Source organism: Strix uralensis, chromosome 11 (genome assembly GCF_047716275.1).
Source record: "Strix uralensis isolate ZFMK-TIS-50842 chromosome 11, bStrUra1, whole genome shotgun sequence".
Lineage (NCBI taxonomy): Eukaryota > Metazoa > Chordata > Aves > Strigiformes > Strigidae > Strix > Strix uralensis.
The window spans coordinates 20,861,443-20,883,103 of NC_133982.1; the positions used below are offsets into that span (position 1 = coordinate 20,861,443).

General features: G+C 37.3%; 1 protein-coding gene across 1 annotated transcript; it reads left to right on the forward strand.

The window, feature by feature from the left end:
- Positions 1-1,327: 1,327 nt before the first annotated feature.
- On the forward strand, positions 1,328-20,368 carry BNC1 (basonuclin zinc finger protein 1). The gene is made up of 5 exons (XM_074880554.1): positions 1,328-1,446; positions 13,955-14,057; positions 14,224-14,459; positions 15,681-17,605; positions 19,687-20,368. Exons 1-5 carry the CDS (start codon positions 1,438-1,440, stop codon positions 20,366-20,368), a joined length of 2,955 nt encoding a protein of 984 aa, XP_074736655.1. The 5' UTR covers positions 1,328-1,437.
- Positions 20,369-21,661: the final 1,293 nt, after the last annotated feature.

Sequence of the window (21,661 nt, forward strand, 5' to 3'; positions counted from 1 at the left end):
TCAATAGCTCAGTGGGAGAAATAAGGTATAGTGTGGAAAAACTTAGGGATTTAGGGAAAGCATATGCTTCATGTCGTGCTCTATGGGACCAGATTCTGGTATCCCATTGGCTTTATCCTGGCCTGGTTCCAGCTACTGCTGCGAAGTTAACATTAACTGTACTCCAGTATTTAGTAAAATGTTAATTAGGTTTTCTCCTTAAGCGCTGTGCATGTATCTAGCAAATAGTAAATAGGATTAGAAGACAACAAATTAACCAACAATAATAACACGTTAGCCGTCTACTCCCTACAGCTATCTTATTTCCTGCTGTCTTTCCTATGGGATTACAGGTATTCATCTGGTCAAATACTGTCCTGGTATGTTCCTACAAGGAATCCCACTGAGTTCAATGTGACTTGCTCATGTCTATCTCTGAGTGTAGTACAGTGTATTCCCAGGTTAGGAGAGTGCCAAGAAATTATCTACAGGAGGCAAAAGTACAGTAAAGAGGAGGGAAGAAGTGTTTTGTTCATGGTTTTGGGTTTTTTTTTAAATAGGTGAGAAATGACTATGACAAAAATTCTGCTCTAACTCATGAATGCAACCCAACACCTGAATAACTGAAACCAGATTTTGCCCCAATTACTGGAAAGTAATTCTTCTCCTGTCTTTATGACCTGTATTTCTCTTAATAGGAAGCTTCAACTTCATAAAAAGAAATAAAATTCAGCCCTAACTCAAAAGTAAGTTGATAGGGGGAAATGTTTTAACTTTAAAAAATACACACCCCACTCGGTGAACCTTTGAGACCTGCAAATGTTTAAAAAGGAAAAAAAAAAACCCACAGCAGCTGCAATTTGAAAAACAACACTCTGATGCTAAAAATAAGTAATTTTAATCATAAGTGCCTCATAGCTTATTTGCAGATAGTTGTACACTCTGAGAAGAAAAAAAACCCTCTGTAATAGGCCTTAGGTCAGCTGCATTGATTTAATGCATTACTTAGGCTGCCAGAGCAGAGGTAGAATCTCCTCGCACTGCATTAGGAGCGCCTCAAGCCTCCGTGACTCCTTTTGATCAAATCTCTGTGAAAGATGAGTGTCATGCCCTCTTCAAGCCAGCTGTGAGGGGACTGCCCTGCGACTGGAGGAGCACGCTGGAGCACACCACTCCGGGGCAGCGAGGTGAGAGCTGGCTGCAGAGGTGAGAGGCAGACACAACTTCGTACTGTAGGTCTGGAGAACACCAAGGGGGAGGATCTTATTTCACTCCCCTGTGCACAGCCTGAGCATACATCAGACCTTGAGGTGCTCAGAGTCAGACAAGAGTAAAGAGGCGTGTGATGGTTCTGCCTTAGTACTTGTACAGGCAGGAGTGTTTCCAGTACTTCTTTGTACAACTCACTGAGGGAATGGGAAACTGTTTTATAGCTCTGGAAACATAAGCACAGTAAGAATGTCTGAGGTAAGGAAAGTTCTTTGCAGTTCTGTATGAATGTGTATTTTTACTGTGCAACTTTACTTGTGGTTATGGACTGTGGAGATATAAAAAATTTTGCAGTGGTGTTGTTTTGGGTAATGAACAATGGAGATGAGAGCTGTAGGGAGCTGTACTCTCCATTTCTTAATTACAAAAAGATACTGTGAAAGTAGAAAACTAGTTTATGTAAAAAATCCTGGTTTTCTTTCTGCTGTGCACTGTAAACAACTGTATGACTTTTCTGTTCTACAGTAAGTAATGCAGAATTGCAGGCTGATTATAATAAGCAGAGCTATCACTTGTGTAATTGTTTTCCAATTGAAGTAGTAGCATGTAAATCATAAATACTTGACAATGTTTAATTGTACAAGTCCTCAATATACATTAATAGCAATAAAATCTATGATTTGTGACTCAGATGTGTTCTGAGTCAAGTGCTTTAAGCAGATACATTATCATTATCATGACGTATAAATGCACTGGAGAGCAGACAACAATGTAATTTCACTACGAAGTTCTTTAGAAATTACCACTAAAGTGGAGTCTAATGTATGCCCTTTATATACAGTTTATTGTTGACTATTCAGCATCCAGAAAATAAGGCCAGTAATTTTTTTCGTAGGATCAATCTGTTTGTATTTTTTTGGGGGGGGGGGGGGGGGGGGGGGGGGGATGGGGGGGACGGGGAGGGGGGATGGACACGACACAATTGGGGAGAGAATGAGTGTGTGTATATGTGGGGGGGTCTGTTTTTTTAAATGCGTTGCACTAATTAATAGATGAAATGCATCAGAATACAAAACGCTTATTTAATTTATTTTGATATTTTTTTTCATCACATAGAAAAATAACCATGGTTTAATTGTCAGCTCATACATAATGAGGTTTTGTTAGATGTGTTTAAGATACAGCATTTTACTTTCTGGTTTATTAATTGGCCAAATACTTCTAGTCCTCTGTGTAACAAATCCTTGGTTTAAAAATGAGGAGAGGGCAGATCGCTAACCCAGGGGAGGACTACTGGTACACACAGGCTGTGGTTTATCCGTCTGTAAAATCCTATGGATAAAAAGTGACACCATTTCTCTTTTCCCCCCTCTTTCTTTTTCTTTTCTTTTTTTTTTTTAAATGTTTTTCAGTTTGAATAACCTGGGAGCCAGGCAACATTCTGATATTTTGGGGATGTGGGAGAGAGAAAATGAAATAAACTCGTTTTGTTTTAGTTTAAAACAAACCATTGTTTGAAAGGCATTTAGCAGTCAATTTTCACATCTGATCTGAAGTTGGAGTTTATTGTGCTCATTTAGTTGAGATTGTTGTTCAAGTGATTTCTATATAAATTTTTGTAATTCATGTAACTACTTGGCTTCTTGAACCTCGGGAGCTGATTGTTTGTCTTATCTTTTGGTGAGCTAACTCTGCGTTATGTTGCAAAACCTTGAGGCATGTTGTGTTTCTTCGTGTTCTTGCAGTCTGCAAGTGAAGTCAGCTTCATTAGTTTCATGATGGCACATCAGTGCATGGCTGGTGTTGCCGCTTCCTTCAAGCTACTCCCGGAGCATGATCTGGGCTGCCTTGGTTTGGATAAGCTTGTAAGGATTTGTCAGCCAGATGTGACAAGATTGTCAAGAGGCAAGTAAAGAAGGAGATCTGATATTAATCAGTGCATAGCTTGGAGCCAAACTTTCTCAAATGCAGTGTAGTAACATGTTCTTCTCATTTACTGCTTCTCTTTGTGGCTATAGAACTGCCACTGTCTGAGTTTGACGGTTAAAAGGGATGCCAGCTAATAGTCTTTAATTGTAAGGATACAATTCTAGGTGGGAAAAGATCATATGCTTCTATTTTTAACATCCTTTTGGAAAATACAGTCGTGTTTACTGCAGTTTGCTGAAAAATATGCAAGCTATGTTAGACAAGAGTCTCTATTTCTGTACTTTGGTTTTAAAATACTGAAATTGTGGCTCAGCCCTCAGTGCTGGAGGAGTGGGAGGTGGGGAGCCTCACTCCACTACAGGTCATGGTGCAAAGTAGGACTAGCATTATTTTTAACTACTAACAACAGTGCGTGTAGGTTTTCTTTGTTCTAGTGATTAGAAAAATATACACTGAAGAATACATTTCTAATTGATTCTTCTAGAAAAGGGAAAAAATACGGACTTTCAAAGAACGTATCATGTATATTCCGTTAGATCTATTTACCATTATGTGTATAATGCTAGTAAGTTTTCTTTAGAATTAGTATAATTGTGCATTTCTGTTTGAATTAAACTCTAGAGTTTTTAGTAGTTTGCAGCTTAATCAGACTTTTATTTTAACAATAGGTGAACATATAAAAAGTAACCTTATGTTATGAAAAATACATTTTTGTTATACTTAATATATGGATTTTTGCATGATTGATTTTTAAAAAGTAATTGTTCTGTTTATTCTTTGAACTACTGAACCATATACAACATATTCAGAACCCTAAAAATAATGGTATCTGCAAACATATTCAAACCTGCAGGAGAGCTAAATCTTCACAGAAACAGGAAAAATTATTACAAATGTTGGGCCACTTCATGGGCTTTACTATAGGTGAGATGAAATTCTGCATACTTAGGCTGCAACAAGGTTTGGCGTTTTGATACCAAATATCTTGACTTCCAGCTTCCATGCCTGTTCATTGATGTTGTTAAAAAATCCGTTCATACAGCATTGAGCATGTCATTCCATTCCCAATCAAACAAGCCAGTGATTTATTTTGTTTTCAGTAATAAGGTCTTCATTGTGATAATATTAAATACACCTCTGATAAGAACAAAAGTAATCTCATTTTATTTTAGAGTGCAGTTTTTCTACATATACATGTTTTAAAAGTACTTTTTGTGTGATTTGGCATTTAGTAAACATTTTACATACAGATTTGAGCTAAAATTTAGGTATGGCTCTTGAATTCATTATTCCAGCAAAACATCCACCAAATGCAGGGAAGAAAAACTATTGTTTTGGCCCTCTGGGTCATCTCTTGCCCTTCCTGGCTTCAGTGGTGCGGGAACACTCACAGTTCCTATGTGCTGGGCAGCCAGCAGTTTTTGTCCTAGCAGATGCTACAGCTTAAGTTTTACAGCAAGTGTAATCGCCTTTCTTTTTAGTTTTTATTTCTTAGCATTTTGTTGCTAATCGCTATCTAAAAAATCTGCTTAGGGACTGAAATTTCAGTATTCAGACTCAAAAAAAATATTGTTGAAGGAATGAGGAAAACTGACAATTTCTAAAAGACTTCAGTCATTTTAGAATAAAGAACAATGACATTTTCATTCCACGCTTTAAAACCATGGTAGGATTGTTTATTTAAACACAGAGGGGGAAAAAAAAAAAGCAAAATGGAAACTTTTGACTTAAAATTTCAAATATAGCTGATTATCAGTGAGAAATTGGTATTTTTTCATTTGAAAGCAGCTGATGTCTGAAAGCCAATTAAAAATTTACTCATCTGTGTTCAATAAAAAGGAATACTAAGTTTTAAATTGTGAAATTACCAATGGAGCTACGCTGTTGCATAAAATATTGCGTAAGTGTAGCACCATAGATAGTATCATGCGTATATGTACCAATGCTGTTTGGGTTTAAAATTTATGAAATTGCATTAAATGAAATTGTGTAATGCTAAATATTTCAGAGAGCTGTTATTTTTCTTTTATTCTTTATGTCTTTGCTCTGTAACAGGGAAAAAAGGAAAAAATGTAAGCATGCATATTTTATGGCTTTAAGAGTTAAGCAGCGGTGTGAGGAGCTGAAAAAGTTAGAATTGTCTTTGAAACATTAACTCACCCACATTGCGCATATAACATTTTGTAAACTAGGTGAAGAGTTAAAGACATATTTTAAAGGGCTTGCAGTTGATTTACACTAATATTCTGCATTTCTCTTATACTTGGTGCATTTGTGTTTATAACACATTTCTTGCTAATGTAGGGCTTGGACTTAAATATTTAATTAAACTTCAATTCATGGATAGGTCTGTAGTTTCAGAATTTAACGTGGTATGCATAGCATGTCAATACGGATAAATAGTATGTGCACACTTTATTTGCTAGATTAAATAGCATCTAGTGCTTTATCATGAGAAATTTCACACCATTTCTATCCAGTGACTTATCTTTACCCCTAAAGCCTGAGCAGTTTTTGTCATCAGTATGCAGCAATCTGTTACTCATTTTTGAAAAGCACTAATAAGAACGATTTTTCCTGTAAATTTATTAAAAAGGGAAGTTACTTCAACGTCTTGCGATAGACACTACTTAATACTCAGCAAAATGTTTCTGACCTACGCAAGCTAGGGCAGGTATACCACGGCAACTGTACCATTGTAGTCTGTTTCAGAATCAGAAGTAAATAACAGCTATAAGATAATGATAATGCGACACTTTTCATACCTCAATTTGTATTTCTTGTTTTCTTTTCCAAACCAAATGGCAAAAGAGGATCTAAATACATTCCAGAGTTTGACCAAGCTGTCTGTCAGCACACACCTGTTATTAACAAGTGAGATTAATTGCGGCATAAGCCAATGTATCTACAAGCACGTTGCTGAACAACAAAATTAAGTTTTACTGTCCAGTGCTTTTTGTTTAAAGAGTAGCAGTCTGAGTGTGTGTGCTCACACACACACCACACACATTCTTTTCTCTTTATAATTATTTTGACAGTGCCATTAACAAGAGTTGCCCTAAGGGGCCCTTTAGGGTAAGTGACATGCATGAGGAGTGATTTTCATCCCACAAGTTATGCTGTGATTAAAGTTTGGCATTGTAGCTTTTTGCCTTTCTCAGAAACAGCTCCCTTCTGCTTCCTCGCCCAGCTGCGTTGCCCGAGACTGCCCAGAGCTCCTGGCTGCCCAGAGCTGCTGCTGAGCCTGGATTGTCTGTAGGGTTGTGAGTCTGTAGTTTGTTTAGTCTCTTATCTCAGCTCTTCACTCTCAGGACCATTCTCAGTTAGAAAAACTTTTTAACAAAGTGGCGGCATGTGGCCTCATGGTCCATAATTCAGTAGCCAGCTAAAACTGTCTTTTAAATCCACAAGCATGGTTCATTTGACAGGGTGGTGCCATCGTGTGAAGGTATTACCTAATTTCAATTCCATCTTACTGAGCTTTTCCACTCCCCCCTCACTTTTGTGCTGTTTTTGAGGATGTTTTAGTCAATTATTACAAGGACAATTAAACTTTCATTTCAAGGTGCTCAACTGCACCCACAAGAGAGAGATTTGGTCAAATTCTAGGCCAAAATTGTCTTTGTCCAGCCCCACTGAAGGAGAGGGTAATGGGGTAATGCAACTTACTGCAGGATCTGGGTTGTAAATACTCTGTTTACATGTATTCTCAGGCTGTGGCTGTTTAAAAGGAGGTCAGGTTTTGGTATCTGACCCCAAATAAACAATATGAATATATACATAAGGATCCAGATAACTAATGGGATGTATTCTGTGGTCTTATCTAGAAAATGTATTCAACTTGTGGCCTTTGTGTTCTTCTAGGAGTAAAAATCATAACATAATTTCCCCACAGAGAAGGGATAAGTGGGAGTTGAGTGGTATCAGCACCAGCCAAAATTTTCAGCACAATAGGTGTTAAGTTGATTTAACTCCTAAATCCATGTTTGGCCTCTGAAACAAAAGCTTTTTGTCTGGGTTTTCCAAAGCTTCTTGCACCTCCAGAGCTTGGTAGGAGCATACATGGTTGGTGTGTGTGAAAACCAGCCCAGTTATTGAGGAGCTGTCAGGGATTTAGGAACTGAGTTGTGAGTGTAACTTCATGTTCAGTGGCACTGTAAAAGGCAAGTTGTGGCCCATCTCCATCTTTACCATCTCTCTCCTAGTTGGTCTTTTAAGCAGGAGACAAGAATTTTGCTAAATTATTTTACTAATAAGCAGTTTGTGAAATGAATCATCTAGGGCTAGCATTTTAAACATGTCTGTTAATGGAGAAGGTTGGAGCTATTTGGTCAGTGCTGTTTACTCTGTCACATCCATGTGCAACTTTTCTCTACTTAATTAAAAGCTGAAAATACGGAAGATACCAGACTGTTTTTTGGATACAACAGACTGTAAGGCTTGTTTGCTTCTCATGAAAGATGTTTGTTTTTACTTACTATGTTTATTAAATAGCTGTATTAATGACAGCTGTTACTTTGTAAGAAACATTTTTTGTAAGATAAGACTGTGGAAATACTGTGTGCAGCATTCAGTCCGATATAATTAGAAATCTTATAAGGACCTTTTCCTTGTTTTAATAATTTTAAGTAATTATTTATTTTAGTCCTAAGTATTTTTAAACTTCAGTATAGAAACAGCAGAACTTGCAACAACCAAATGTACTTGAGTAGGCATAAATGTACGTGAATGGAAATCCCTTTGTTTCAGGGCTGAGGTTGTTAAGGCAGGCAGCGTACGTATACTGTTAGTGGTGTGTAACTTAACAGTACAGCTTTGACCTCAGCCATAACTGAGAACCTTAAACAGGTGACAGAAGATAACATAATACTGAGCTGAACATGTGCAAGTTGTAGCATGGGCCAAGTCTACTTTGTGCAGAGCAACTCTCAAACTGGCCTTGCCATCGGACCTGTGCACATGGAAGTGCATTTCTGTGCACTATTGCTTGGTGTCTCCCTTTTCTCCATTCCTTATGTGTCCTCCCAGCTCTGCTTACAGGGAGTGAAGGGTTTCCATATTCTGTCCATCCTCCAGGCATCCTGTTTCCTCTTTGAAGTGAGCATGTCAGGAAGAAGAAAATGGCCCAGAGCCTTTCCTTGAAGATGCTGCAGGGGCCCTCCTAATGTTCTCTACAGGCAGCTGGAATTCATAGCCTTGCTAAACTTGGAATACATTGAAACTTTCAAGGAACAATAGAGATATAAGATGCTTAATCTAAACTCTAACAGATATAATACCAACATGCAGTTTAGACTTGATTGTTGGGCTGTGTCTTCAACAAGTACTTATACCATTTGGAGCAGCCCAACACCTTTTGTGATTGTACTCGGAATATACTGGAATATATTTTAGTTCCAGCAAACTGCAGGGAGCTCAACAGGGTATCAAAAACTGAAGTCTGTGTTTAGGAAGAACATGTACAAGGGCTGAATATGTACTATAAAGTGGACAGGGTGGATACAGATACATGTGGGACAGATGAAGAAACCAAGTATTATTCATGTGATACAGATGGGCACAGTTGGGTTGTGGTACAGTGCAAGTAAGGTGGACAAAATGTAAATTGAGTACTTGTTTTAAATCATGACAAAACTGACAGACGGTGTTATTTATCAGTGGAATATATCCCTAGAGGAAGTGTCAAAAGTTGCCTGACAAAAAATGGACAAAGTAAAGCTTTGCTCATTGTATGATGTGGAAAAGTACAGCATTGACAGAGATGCTTAAGATAAGGTTTTTTTTAATTTGTCTCTGCTTTCAGTGGGTGTTCAAAGGATTCAAATGCAGAAGTAATCAAATATAACTAGGTGATGAAAAAGGAAGACTTATTTAAGCTTTGCAACTGCAAGAAACCCCGTGGATAACAGTAAAAACAGGAAAGAACACAAAATTCCAACAGGAAGACAACTTCACACTCATGTATAGTTACTGTTTTCTGTACTGAAAGATGCACACAGATTTGGATTTGGCCTTTGATTTAGCTGTGGACTGTACTTTTAATTTAAGAGATGGTAAAATGTATCCATCCCTTTATTTCCCTAGCAAATCTTTTCCAAGGTTCAAGCAAGAAAATATTTCCTAATAATCAGACATATGTCCCATGTTTAATTTTATTTCTACAAACCAGAAAGAGACCTTAATTTCTGTGGATTATTCTTAATATGTGAGAAAATTGTTACCTGTACTCAAGGAAGTAAAAAGGCTTTCATGTTTTAGCTGATTGACAGAGAAAAAAATAATCCTAATGCTTTACAAATTTATCTTCTTCTCCCATTATAAATCTTGTCTATTCTTCAACAAGTGTTCTTACTGTTGAGCCACTGCAAATCTATTCTGCAGAAATGGGACACGTCCCAGTTCTTTCCTATAGGATATGTGCTCACCAGAGCACGTATCTTGGAGGGTTACATATATTCAGTGGGATTATTTCTTCTGGGAAATGAAGGTGAGATGGCCATAGGAGATACGGGTTGTTGCTAGAAGCCCTCAATAAAGGACATGAAAAGCGGCATCTGTTATATCTCATCTAATGAAAGTTTCTCTCATGCATTTCTTTCATGTAACTCCTATTTCTTCTTCAAACTTGCATTTTAAACTGCTAGGAATTTCTAATCCCTGCTTGCAAAAGATGTTCCTGTAACATGGCATCAATGACACCATTTTGTCAGTAATCCTTATAGCAGAGCAGCAAAGCTCTCATGCTCTTCATGTGATGGCAGCAGCTTAAAAAAAAATCAGTTTCTAAAGTGAGGGGTAGCTTTGTGCAAAGAAGACAAGGGTTTTTCTTGTATGCCAGGAACAAGTGAGGGTGTTGACCTGTGCATTACTGACACTAAATGCTACCAGGGTAAACTGGGATTGGCTCTTCCATTTTACTGGTGTCTGTACTTGCAGCTCCCCACTGCATGCAGAGATCCAGATCAGCTTTCTAGCGTGAGCAGAGATCTCTAATTTGGTCCTGACAGGGTCTTCAGTATTTACTTACTTTTTAATTTATTTCCTAAGCCAAAGCGCTGTCAAACCAGTATCCACTTAACACTGAATGAGCTTTGATAGAGTTACACCGCTCTTCTCTTGCTGCATGTTTTTAAACCTGCTGTTAGTATGTTGCAAGTGAGCATAGGTCCCAAAAGGCTTTAGGAGTGCATAGATGATCTCAAACTGGCTTTATGAAATGAAGCCTGATCATATACCCAGAATCAGAATGAACCTGTCCCATTAGCTTATGCTTTTCTTCAGCTGTGAAGGCTGTGAGTAGGTTGCAAAGGAAACGTTCAGTAACTTTTGAAGCATAATCGAAGTCACATTGGTATCCGGCAGAAAAGATGTCAGCAGTCATGACTTTCAGGCAACAGATGTTAAAGTTTCTTTTTCAGTATGAGTAGTTAGATATTTTTCACTGGACAGTTTAATGGTTAATCTGTCTCTCTTGTAATGAGGAATCATTTGTATTAAAAATCTAGTGTTCACATTCCCACAGTCATGCTGGGAAAACCACAGAAAATTTTGATCAGAATTTTCAACTCTGTTTTTGAAAAAATGAAGAAAGTGCTACTGATAATGGATTTGGAAAGATCCATTTGTGATGGAGTGACTGGAAAGCAATAACAAAGTCCTTGATGATAGCATAAGATTTATTTTTTTAAACATCTGCCTTATGTTTCTGGAAAATGAAACTAAATAATAGACCTGAATGAAAGGATTGCACTTTAAAAAATTTCCACTTTAATTTCCATCTACATTTCCAATCCTTTAATTACAATTTTGAAGCTTTACATGTATGCAATATAGAAAGTTATTCCTTTGTTCTGTAGAATGAAATTGTGTGTCCATTCCACTTGTTGGGAAGATAAAGCTCATTAAAAGACTTACAGTACCTTAGAATAGGCATATTAAGGATAGTAGGATTAACAGCCAACAGACAAGCATATTAATCTCATGAAATTTTGCTAAATTTCTCTTCATTAAACTGATATAAGGTAATTTGAGAGATGATAAAAGTGCATCTTTTACAAGTGCCTTTTTAAGCTGAACAATGAATGAAGATTTAAAATTGTGACTCACTGATTATTTTAAAAGTTAATTTTGCCATGTTATATATTCTCTGTGACTATTAATGCAAATGTTGCTAGAAAAAATTTAGGAGGCACAGACTCTAAAAAGCACAAATGAAGGCAAATGCTATCAACCTGAAAATCACACTTGTTTCTTCTCAAGGGTTCTTGCAACTAATTTTTTAAGTCAGCGACAGATCCCTGATTTCAGGGCATACCTTTGATACGTTAGCAGGGTGCAAGCTAACTACATCTAAGACTGGTGTCCAGAAGCAGTAATGTATTGACTAGAGAGGGGGATCAATTCCATATTTAGAATAGAAAGGAAACTACTCCCTTTCTAATAACCATTATCATATATGTAAATCAAAATGTCCTCCTTTTACTTTTTCTGATTTTTGCATGTGCAGTCTTCTACACATATACAGAAAGACAAAATAAGTATATGTACCATATAGAAGAAAGATCTTGCACTAAGCTATGAAATGCAAAATCTTGTGCGGTGTATCTTTCTTGTCTTAAGTACACAAATTAAGAAGAAAAATTAGTTTTAAAGGTCAGTGGTTTGTGGAACATGTCCAAAGGAAAAGGAATGAAAAAAATTTTGAAATCTCAATTAACTTATCATCATGACAGCTTTTTTCATTGTGCATATTTCTGTTACTTCTTGCAGAAAAAGGAAGTACTCTTTTGTAATTTTGTCTGCAAGGACTGCAAAAGATGCATTCGTGGAATGCACTGTAGTTTACCAAACCTAACAGGGTCGCCTGTGGAAGGGGTTCAGTCTGTGCAAGTCACAGAATATTGTTTATGTACAGAGGTAGAAGACTTGAACTGCATTATTGTTTGGTATCTGTGAGAGAAATGAATCAGCAGCCAACTACACCTTTTTTCCCAACCCTTCCATAAGAAATTTATGGCTTTATATTGTTATATGAAAGTATTTTAACATCTAGGTGAAAATATATCCTCCATTAAAGTGAAACGATTCACACCATGTAGGGTATTGATGTGTATTTTATGACTTTATGGAGAGCACAGAGCTTTTCTCAAAAATTCAGTATTTTGCAATGGCTCCTTTAAAAGATTAAAGGCAAAGTGATTCAGAGATTTCAATAGCGCTGTTGCCACTTGTTCCGATCCTTCAAATAAAAATGAATCTCAGCATCAAGTCGCTGCAGTTTGGAGATGTGCATGTAAACTAACTCCTTGATAAACCAGCTACTGAGATTTTAAAATCTTGGTCCAAATCCAGTCATGTGAAGCACTAGGCATCCAAATATCCTGCACATGATTGTTTGTAGTAAACTGTTGTATGTAGTGTCCTCTTCTGCCCTGAGTGAGTCAAATTCTTCAAGCCTAAATAAATGCCCATTGCAAACCCCAGTGAAACTACCTTCTCTCACGTCCTTTTCATTTTAAACATTTCCTGTGTCCATCTTTCTTAGTCTGATTGTTCAAAAACTTGCTGCTTTGTATGTTTTCCAAAAGTGCCAATGTGGGGATGTCTGCGTTGAAAAGACAATACTTTTTTCTTCGAGTCTTGTCTTACTTTTCTATGGGTATCAATAAGAGTGGAAGTCCCATTTTGCACAAGACCCTAGGAGCAGGAGTAGCAGCCAGCAGTGGCCATAACTTTGCCTTATTTCATATTTGCCTCTCTGTACTTTAAAATGTAAAACATTTTGTTTTAAAACCAGAAAAATGCAGACATGCTACAATTGCATAATCTAACTTTTTTTTTTTATATTCCAGTGCAGACTTTCTGCACATTAATTTCTTCACTTTTCCTCCCTTAATAAATATTCCATTTATGCAGGAACTATTCTCAGTATGAGATCTAAGCAATGCAGAATCCTGCAAATGCTTTGCTCTATAGCAATCCCTATGGAGCTTTAACTAGGACCTCAGAGTTGTCTGTCTGCCTTCTGCAGTAGATGGGCGCATACAGAAGAAAGCATATATTCCAGGAACAAGTTTGTATTGCCCTGTTGATTAGGAATACTAATTTGATTTGCATTATAGATGACCTTGGTGAGAGTGAAGTGATGCACAAATTGAACTATGCAACTGGTTGCTATCTGTTTGTGTGCTCTGTTTTGCCTACTCTCTTTCAAGTTTTTTCCTTACAAAATGTGACCACTGTTTTCTTTGAAGAGTTGGAGTACTTTTTGGTGAGCTTTGTTACTGAGAAGTGTTAGTGAACTTCTGTATCTTTGACAGGATACATATGTTCTATGTGGATACTGCTGTATGTAAGGGATGGCATCTATGCAGAGCTAATGCATTGCTCATTAGAACTTCCTATATCGCAGTATGGAGTTCCAGCAAAACTTCAGGAGACTGGGGTTTTCATCTGTATGTCTCTTTTTTCAAACCTTCCCGAAAAAAGAGATCTTACATGAAGATCATAGCTTAGGTGAATGCACAACAACACTTTATTATTGTTATAAAGGTGCTTCAGCCTAAATAAATCCATGGAAGTGTTGCTACGTATGTCATTAAATATTTTGCTTCCATAATATTCTAGTGTTCTAGCTGGTGACCGATCCTCTTTAAAGCAGAGATAGTCTTGCATAACTCAGGTTTTCCGTGGATTACTTACACTGCACATTGATAGGTATGTGCTGGTATGTTAACTCTGTCTTCATATGGATTTTATGGGTGTCTTGTGTATGTATTATCTGCACACTCTAGATGGTGCTTATATATTACCTATCATCCTTTATATTGATTTCCAGGCTATCCGATGCACTCTTGTGAACTGTAGTTGTCAGTGTTTCAAACCTGGGAAAATAAATCAACGACAATGTGACCAATGCCGGCATGGATGGGTAGCACATGGTAATATTTTTTCTTTCAATCTATATAAAACCTTTTAGGATCCTCCTCACTGTAGCATGCTTTTTGTGTCACCCCTCACCCTCCCCACATCCAGATATTAGTTACATTCAATTTTATCTATCTCTTGTGACTCAAGTTTATTTCCATTTTGTGATTTTATTTTCAGCCCTGAGCAAATTAAGGATTCCCAACCTCTACCCATCAAGCCAGGTAGAAATAGTTCAATCCAATGTTGTCTTTGATATTAGTAGCCTCATGTTGTATGGAACCCAAGCCATTCCTGTGCGCCTTAAAATTCTGCTAGATCGGCTTTTCAGTGTTCTGAAGCAGGAAGAGGTGATACAGATTCTCCATGCTCTGGATTGGACACTACAGGATTATATACGTGGATATGTGCTACAGGTATTTAGAGGGGCTTTTTTAATATAAATATGATAACTAAGTAATATTTCATAATGTTTTCTAGCTTAATCTTATCAGTGGTCCACAATGCATTAACAGTGATCTGAAAGGCAGACTTTACAAGTTTAGCGCCAGAAAAGAAAGGGTGGATTTTTGGTCATTGCTCTCTTTAGTCAGATGTAACTGAAATCTTCCTACTTTCCCCAAATCAATCAACAAAGGTAAGCCAAGATAAAAAGAAAAAGTTGCTGGGAATGTATCAAAGTAAAGGCTTCAGGATTTGCTCTAGTATTATTTAAACAGTGAGTTTACTTTTATGCAGCAGAATAATATCTTGACAAATAAACTTGCCATCATTTTAAACACCAGGGACAATATTCATCTCTGGTGTAGTGCTGCTGACCTTACTGGAGCTACATCAAGGGTGAATTTGGCCCTGTGTGCTTACATTGATGTTACTTCTTGCTACTGTGGAAGTTACCTTTTATGTAAAGTAACATTATGATCTTACATTATGACATGAATCAATATTTAATGGTCTTGATAATCTTGCTTTTTAGTGTTAGGATTAAAAATATGGAATCAATTACCTTGAACTTCTACCACATGAAAAATTTATAATGTTACGTTCTTCATCATCTTAGAAACTCTTACATGCACTGTGAAAAATCTCAGTAGGCCATCAAATACATGTTCTGTGATAAAATATTTATTGTAGTTATTGGGAAAAGTTAGGCATAGCTAGAGTTTGAAAGAACTCCAACACTCTAGTGTAATTACAGCTGTGCTCTGTGAACACTGGCAATAGATCAATACAGGTTCATTTGTTCTCTGATCTTACTTGCTTGGAAGATTATTAAACTTGCAATGAAAGAATACTTGACTTAAATGAGGAGCTAAATCTTGGTCTGATTGCTCCATCTCTGCTGTCTGTACTTACATGATGCTAACTGTTGTTCAAATGACGTGACTTAATTTTTGTGGAAAAATATAGTTTATTGGAAAGTATTACTGTCAGTTCAGAAAGAAATAATATCACCAATGTGGTAAAATTTGGAAGAAAGTATCACAGAATTGGTATTAATCTCTCATTAAATAGAATGCTTTTATCATTTCGCTAGAGAAGAATTTTTAGTCCCTGAAAAAATGAGAGATCTGGGGGGGAGAGTTTTTTGTTTGCCTTAACTAATGTCTGACTCATTTAAATATTTTTGGCTTTAGGATGCTTCAGGAAAGGTGCTGGATCACTGGAGCATAATGACCACTGAGGAAGAACTGGCTACTTTGCAGCAGTTTCTTCGTTTCGGAGAAACTAAGTCCATTGTAGAGTTGATGGCAATTCAAGAAAAAGAAGGGCAATCAATTATAATACCACCACCAACTGCCAATTTGGATATTAGGGCATTCATTGAGAGCTGCAATCAACACAGTCCTAATTTTTCTGCTTCCTTGGACAAAATGAGTCCCACCAACATTCATCCCTTTGAGAATATTGTAAATAACATGGCTTTCATGCTGCCGTTCCAGTTTTTCAGTCCAGTGCCTCCACCTTTGATAGGTTCACCACCAGAAAGACATTTGATTGACCAAGGTCAAGACCATAGCAATGAAACTAAACAAGATGTTCAGATACCATTTTCTGAAAGCAGCTTCTTAACTTCTAGTTCTGCACCATTTCAAGTTGAAAATGAGAGCATAAATGGTCCAGATGTCACCACTAAAACAGAAGATGATGCCCTTTTAAGTGATTCCAGTTCACATAATACAGCAGCAAAGCTTGAAATGACAGCACTATCTCCAGAAAACAAAATGAAATCTGTTGAAAAAAATGGCGCTGGGCCAAGGAAAGGGCGTGTTTTCTGCACTGCATGTGAAAAGACGTTTTATGACAAAGGTACTTTGAAAATACATTACAATGCTGTTCATCTGAAGATAAAGCACAAATGCACAATTGAGGGCTGCAATATGGTATTTAGTTCTTTGCGTAGTCGAAATCGTCATAGTGCAAATCCTAACCCCAGACTCCATATGCCAATGAATAGAAATAACAGGGATAAAGATCTAAGAAATGGTTTGACCCTTGCCGGATCTGGAGATAGTAAAAGGACAGAATTTACAATTTTAACTCCGGATAGTAGAACTATTACCAGCTATGCCAGCTCTTGTATAGATTCAAAGGGTCAGGCTGGATTTCCCAGTATTGGACAGAATGGTGTCCTCTTTCCAAATCTGAAGACAGTACAGCCTGTTCTTCCTTTTTATCGTAGTCCAGTCACACCAGCTGAGCTTGCTAATACTCCAGGTACTCTTCCTTCTCTGCCTCTTGTTTCTTCCTCGATACCAGAGCAGCTTGTTTCAAATGAATTGCCATTTGACATGCTACCCAAGAAGAAATCTCGCAAATCAAGTATGCCTATTAAGATAGAGAAAGAAGCTGTTGAGACACGTAATGAAAGTAGTGATGTTGCCAGTTCTGAAGATGATACACGTCTGCAAGTGGTAAGCGATGGAGAGCTTGAGACCTGTGAGCATAAGATAGAGAAGCGGGTGACCGACAGGGTGGAAAAGCACCCCCATTCAGGTAATTCATGGAAATCTGTCTCTGGGGTAGAGGGCCCAAAGTATTTTGAATCTGTCTTTGCGCCAAATAACAAATACATCAAGGATATCTCTGAGAATGAATTGCATCACTGTGAGAAAGAGGTTAAACCAGAAGAAAACCAACCATTAAAAATAGTTTCCCATGAGATTATGTATGAAGATCCAAAACACCACCACAATGATGTTATAAAACCAATGACTGAACCCCCCATGTATATTAAAGAGCAGTCAAAGCGCAGGATTCCTAAAAATGACTGCCCTGAATTGCAACACCACTTGCTGACCGGGGGCTTTTTCAGCACTTTGTCAAACAGGGGTGCTGCCATTCCTTGTTTTGAAGACTCTAAAGATATGGATCATGTCAGTCAACATGCACTAGGGATTCAGAAGGAAGAAAGCCGCTTTCATTGTGACATCTGTAAGAAGACTTTTAAAAACCCTTACAGTGTAAAAATGCATTTTAAAAATGTACATCTCAAAGAAATGCATATTTGCACAGTTGAGGGCTGTAATGCTGCTTTCCCTTCTCGTAGAAGTCGAGACAGGTAAGAAAATTATAAACAAAATTGTATTTATTTTACCATCACAATGGAGCCTAATTTGAAATTGAAATGAGTGTTTGAGGAATGGAGCCTGCAAAGATTTTCTGTGTATCCTCGTATAACAGGTACGATAACTTATCAGAACATTCATGAAATGAAAATCCATTGAAAGAAACATTTCCTTTCCACTAGACTACGAGGTATTAAATAAAGCCATGAAAATTTCATAACTGATAAAGACTGCAATAGTTGAAAGAATACTTTAGAACATAAAGGGAAAGCCACAAGGGTATGAATTCAGCAGTTTTCCAGTAGATGCATGTGTGGACTTATATGTTTAATATGTACTTTCATGTGTATTTTAATGTATACAGTGTTCTTTAATGAAAAAGCAATGAGATCAATTCAGGAAATCTTCACTTGCCCTTGTCCTTGCTTTACTCAAGGACTTTGAACAGACTGGTGAGAAAAAGCCTGTAAGAAAAGCAAGATTACTCTATGTCAGTACAAAACTAACATTACACAGTGCTAGTTGAACTAACACTTATCTGGTGTGTATCCACATTGGTAGTGCTTTTATGTGAGATTGCTTACTAATTCCTAAACTACATCATGAGCTTGATTCAGTGTACTGTTAGCTGCAGTATTGTGTTGCTGTAAATCATTTTATTTCAACCTATTATGCACATAGGCTGAGAAACGAGAACTGAAGCTTTATTGTTGACCATCAGTTATGTATCTGAACTGATAAGTGATAGATAACAAACCTGTTAAAGTGCGACTAAGTGTTGTAAGTTTTCTAACTCTCTTGTAACGGTGTTACAGCAGCTTTTGGCTGCAAGAAGCATGTCTGGATAGTAGTTCAGAGTGACACAAGGTTTAGATTGTCTGTAATCTGCTAGGAGTACTGGAGCCAGCTGATGCAGTCCAGAGAGAGGATGAGCCAGTCTCTGAGGACTGGCCGCTGCATCTGAGATGCACAGATTCATCTCCTGCTGGCAGGGCTTCATACCCTGATCTGCTGCCTGCATCTTCCCAGATGTGAATTCCTCTCCACTGTAATTGTGATATGGGCCACAGGAAAGAAGGCCAGCAGTAAGATTTGCATTCACATGCCACGAATTCCTTCCCACACCAATATATCCAGTTAAGTTTTAACATAGGTGCTTTTGGAAGATGGTTTATTTAAAAAAAAAAAAAAAAAAAAAAAGCAGCCAACTCACAAGAAAGTTCACCAGCTTTGTGCAAAACCGTAGTTATTTGGAACAACTTTGGAGAAGTTTCTAGACTTTAACATAGAGTGCTGTGACTGCAACTGCAAAATATTTCTGTGCCCTTTTGAACAGTTCATGGTTTGGATTAAACCATGATGGCAAGGGGAAAAATGAATTTTTTCCCTATCTTCCAATAAACTGAATCTTCTAGTCAGAGCCTGGAAGTTCCCAGTGAACTGATTGATAGTATTCAATGAGGAACAGTGATTTCTTATGTTTTGGTGGTTTTAAACTGAATCCAGAGATGCCCATTCGAAAACTGCAAGTTGCATAAAATGCAGTATTCCTTTCTTCAAGGAAATTCTGTCAAGGCAAAGCTCTGTACTGATGTGTACAGGTGCATCTTGGCACCTGGTTACAGTTACTTGAGAACATCAATATTTTTTGCAGCCTCAGGTGTCACTCCTTTCCTGCTTTGTCCATTGGTAAAGAATCTTGTTTCTTCTCCCCCTCAGTCCATTCTCTGATCTCAGTTCAGTATACAGGTTTTTTAGTCTGTCCCCCAACTCTTTTAGGCCCAGCACTAGATCTAGTGGAGCAAACAGCTATCCCCAATGCACGAGAGAATCTGAAACATTGATTTCTGTAGAGTTGTTTCTTACATATGCCAACGTGAGCAAATTCAAATACCCAGTCACATGTGTAAATCATCTGTGTGCACTCCCAGTGTGGCAGTTGGTCAAATTAGAATTATACCGTTCATGCATGCTACTAAATATTGATTTTTTTTTTCTTTGTTAATTTTCATTATGAAACAGCTGTTAAGTGAGGCGAAACACTTTCTTGCTAAGCTTGTCTTTGTTCTTCTAGACATAGTTCAAACCTAAATCTTCATCATAAGCTTCTGACTAAAGATACACTGGAATTCAACAACCATTTCAATGCAACATACCTCTTGAAAGACATGGCTAAGGAGTTTTGTCAAGATGTCTCTTTAAAACAACATGTTGGACATACTTCTGTAATCTTCAAAGGAATGAACAGAACAGGCAGCTTGGTTTTTCCAATGAGCAAAATTAGAGAACCCTGTTCTGAGAATTATGGATATGATCCATTGAATGATGGAGCTGTTCTGGATCTAAGCACTACTTCCAGCATTAAATCTGAGAGCAGTGCTCATTCTTCTTGGGATTCTGACGGAGGAAGTGAAATATGCACCATGCCCTTGGATGATAGTGATGAAAGCTGTGAAGGACCCAGCCTAATGCCCAATGATGAACTCTACCAAGACTGTACTTTAATTGAGAAAGCTAATCAAAACTTTACAAATTTACCTTCCAGTCTGCCAATAACTTGTCATATATGTCAAAAAACTTACAGTAATAAAGGAACTTTCAGGGCTCATTACAAAACTGTTCATCTCCGCCAGCTCCACAAATGCAAAGTTCCAGGTTGCAATACAATGTTTTCGTCTGTTCGCAGTCGGAACAGGCACAGTCAAAACCCTAATCTGCACAAAAGTCTGACTGGGTCACCAACTCACCTACAGTAAGATCATGCTGATCTCAACTTATTTCTGCTAAGAATTAATCATTTCAATTAAGGAATGTGTTAACATTAGTTTTATTTAAACTCATTTGGCTTCTAGCCCATTCAACAGCCGCGGTCAAATTCTTTTCTCCTGTGTGTGCTCTTCAGCAGTTTCATTTAGCAAAGCTTGGTGCTGTAGTTTTTGTGCAATTATTTGGTTTGATGTTAAATAGCTAAAGCTTCTGTAAGGAAAACAAAGCATCTTAGAAATGGGGGAAATACACAGACATTAACTAAAGTGTTTCTGATACCTGTGAAGTATTACTTGCCAACAGTAGGAGCTTCAAATGAGAACCATCATCCCTTGTGTTTACATGTTAAATAAGTTGTTGTGTCGTTTAAGAAATGAGTAATGATTGGGTTGAGAGTTTTGGGGCTACCATTTCGTTCCTGAGACCATAGTCTGAAGCAGACTTGCAGTGTTAGTTGAACGTGGTATTTGCAGTTTATATATATCCCAAAATCCAAAAGATAAAATATAAATTTGGGAAGACTTTGTATACAGTCCAAATCTTCTGAAAATCCTGCAGTCCATGCTCTTTGAAGTTGGCATTTCACTTGAATAAAGACTGCAGTATTTTGGCTTTCTTAGAATTTAATACCATTTGCTTTGCAAAAGAAGGGGCTACCTAACTTGGCAGGGTTGCCTGAATAAATCTGAGACATTCTGATAAATTGTAGCGATAGAAAGAATGAATAGATAAAGCTAAAATTTCAAAGCCACAGCAAATGCATCCATAAAATAGGGAGAAAAAGTAAACCCTTCAATTTAAAATGCACTTTTTGAGTTCCACTTTCAGGAAGAGAAAAGGTTTTGTTAAAAACGGGGGGAAAAAAGGAGGAAAAAAAGCCCCCAGCCAAGTATCTGAACTGCTTTAAGAGTTTGAAGGTGCAATTCTAAGCCTTTGAGAGACAGAGATAAAATGGATGCAGTAGATATCTTTCATGATTCAGCAGTTATTCTCTCAGTGGTGGGGGAAAAAAACATGTTGATCTTTGTAACAATAGAAGAATGCTTATTCACACCTTTTTTTTTTTTGAGAACATTGTTCAATATCTGTTAAAATGTTTGATATCTTTGTACTTGTCCCTGTAATTAACAGTATTCTGCATTATGTTCTATGCACTTAAGAAGACTGGTCTTGCATTGTATTTAAAAAACACTTTAATATTTAATTTGTAGTCACACCATACAAATGCTCTGTGTGTACTTGTGGTGCATCTTCTTTGACTGAATCATTTCCAAAAAGAAAAA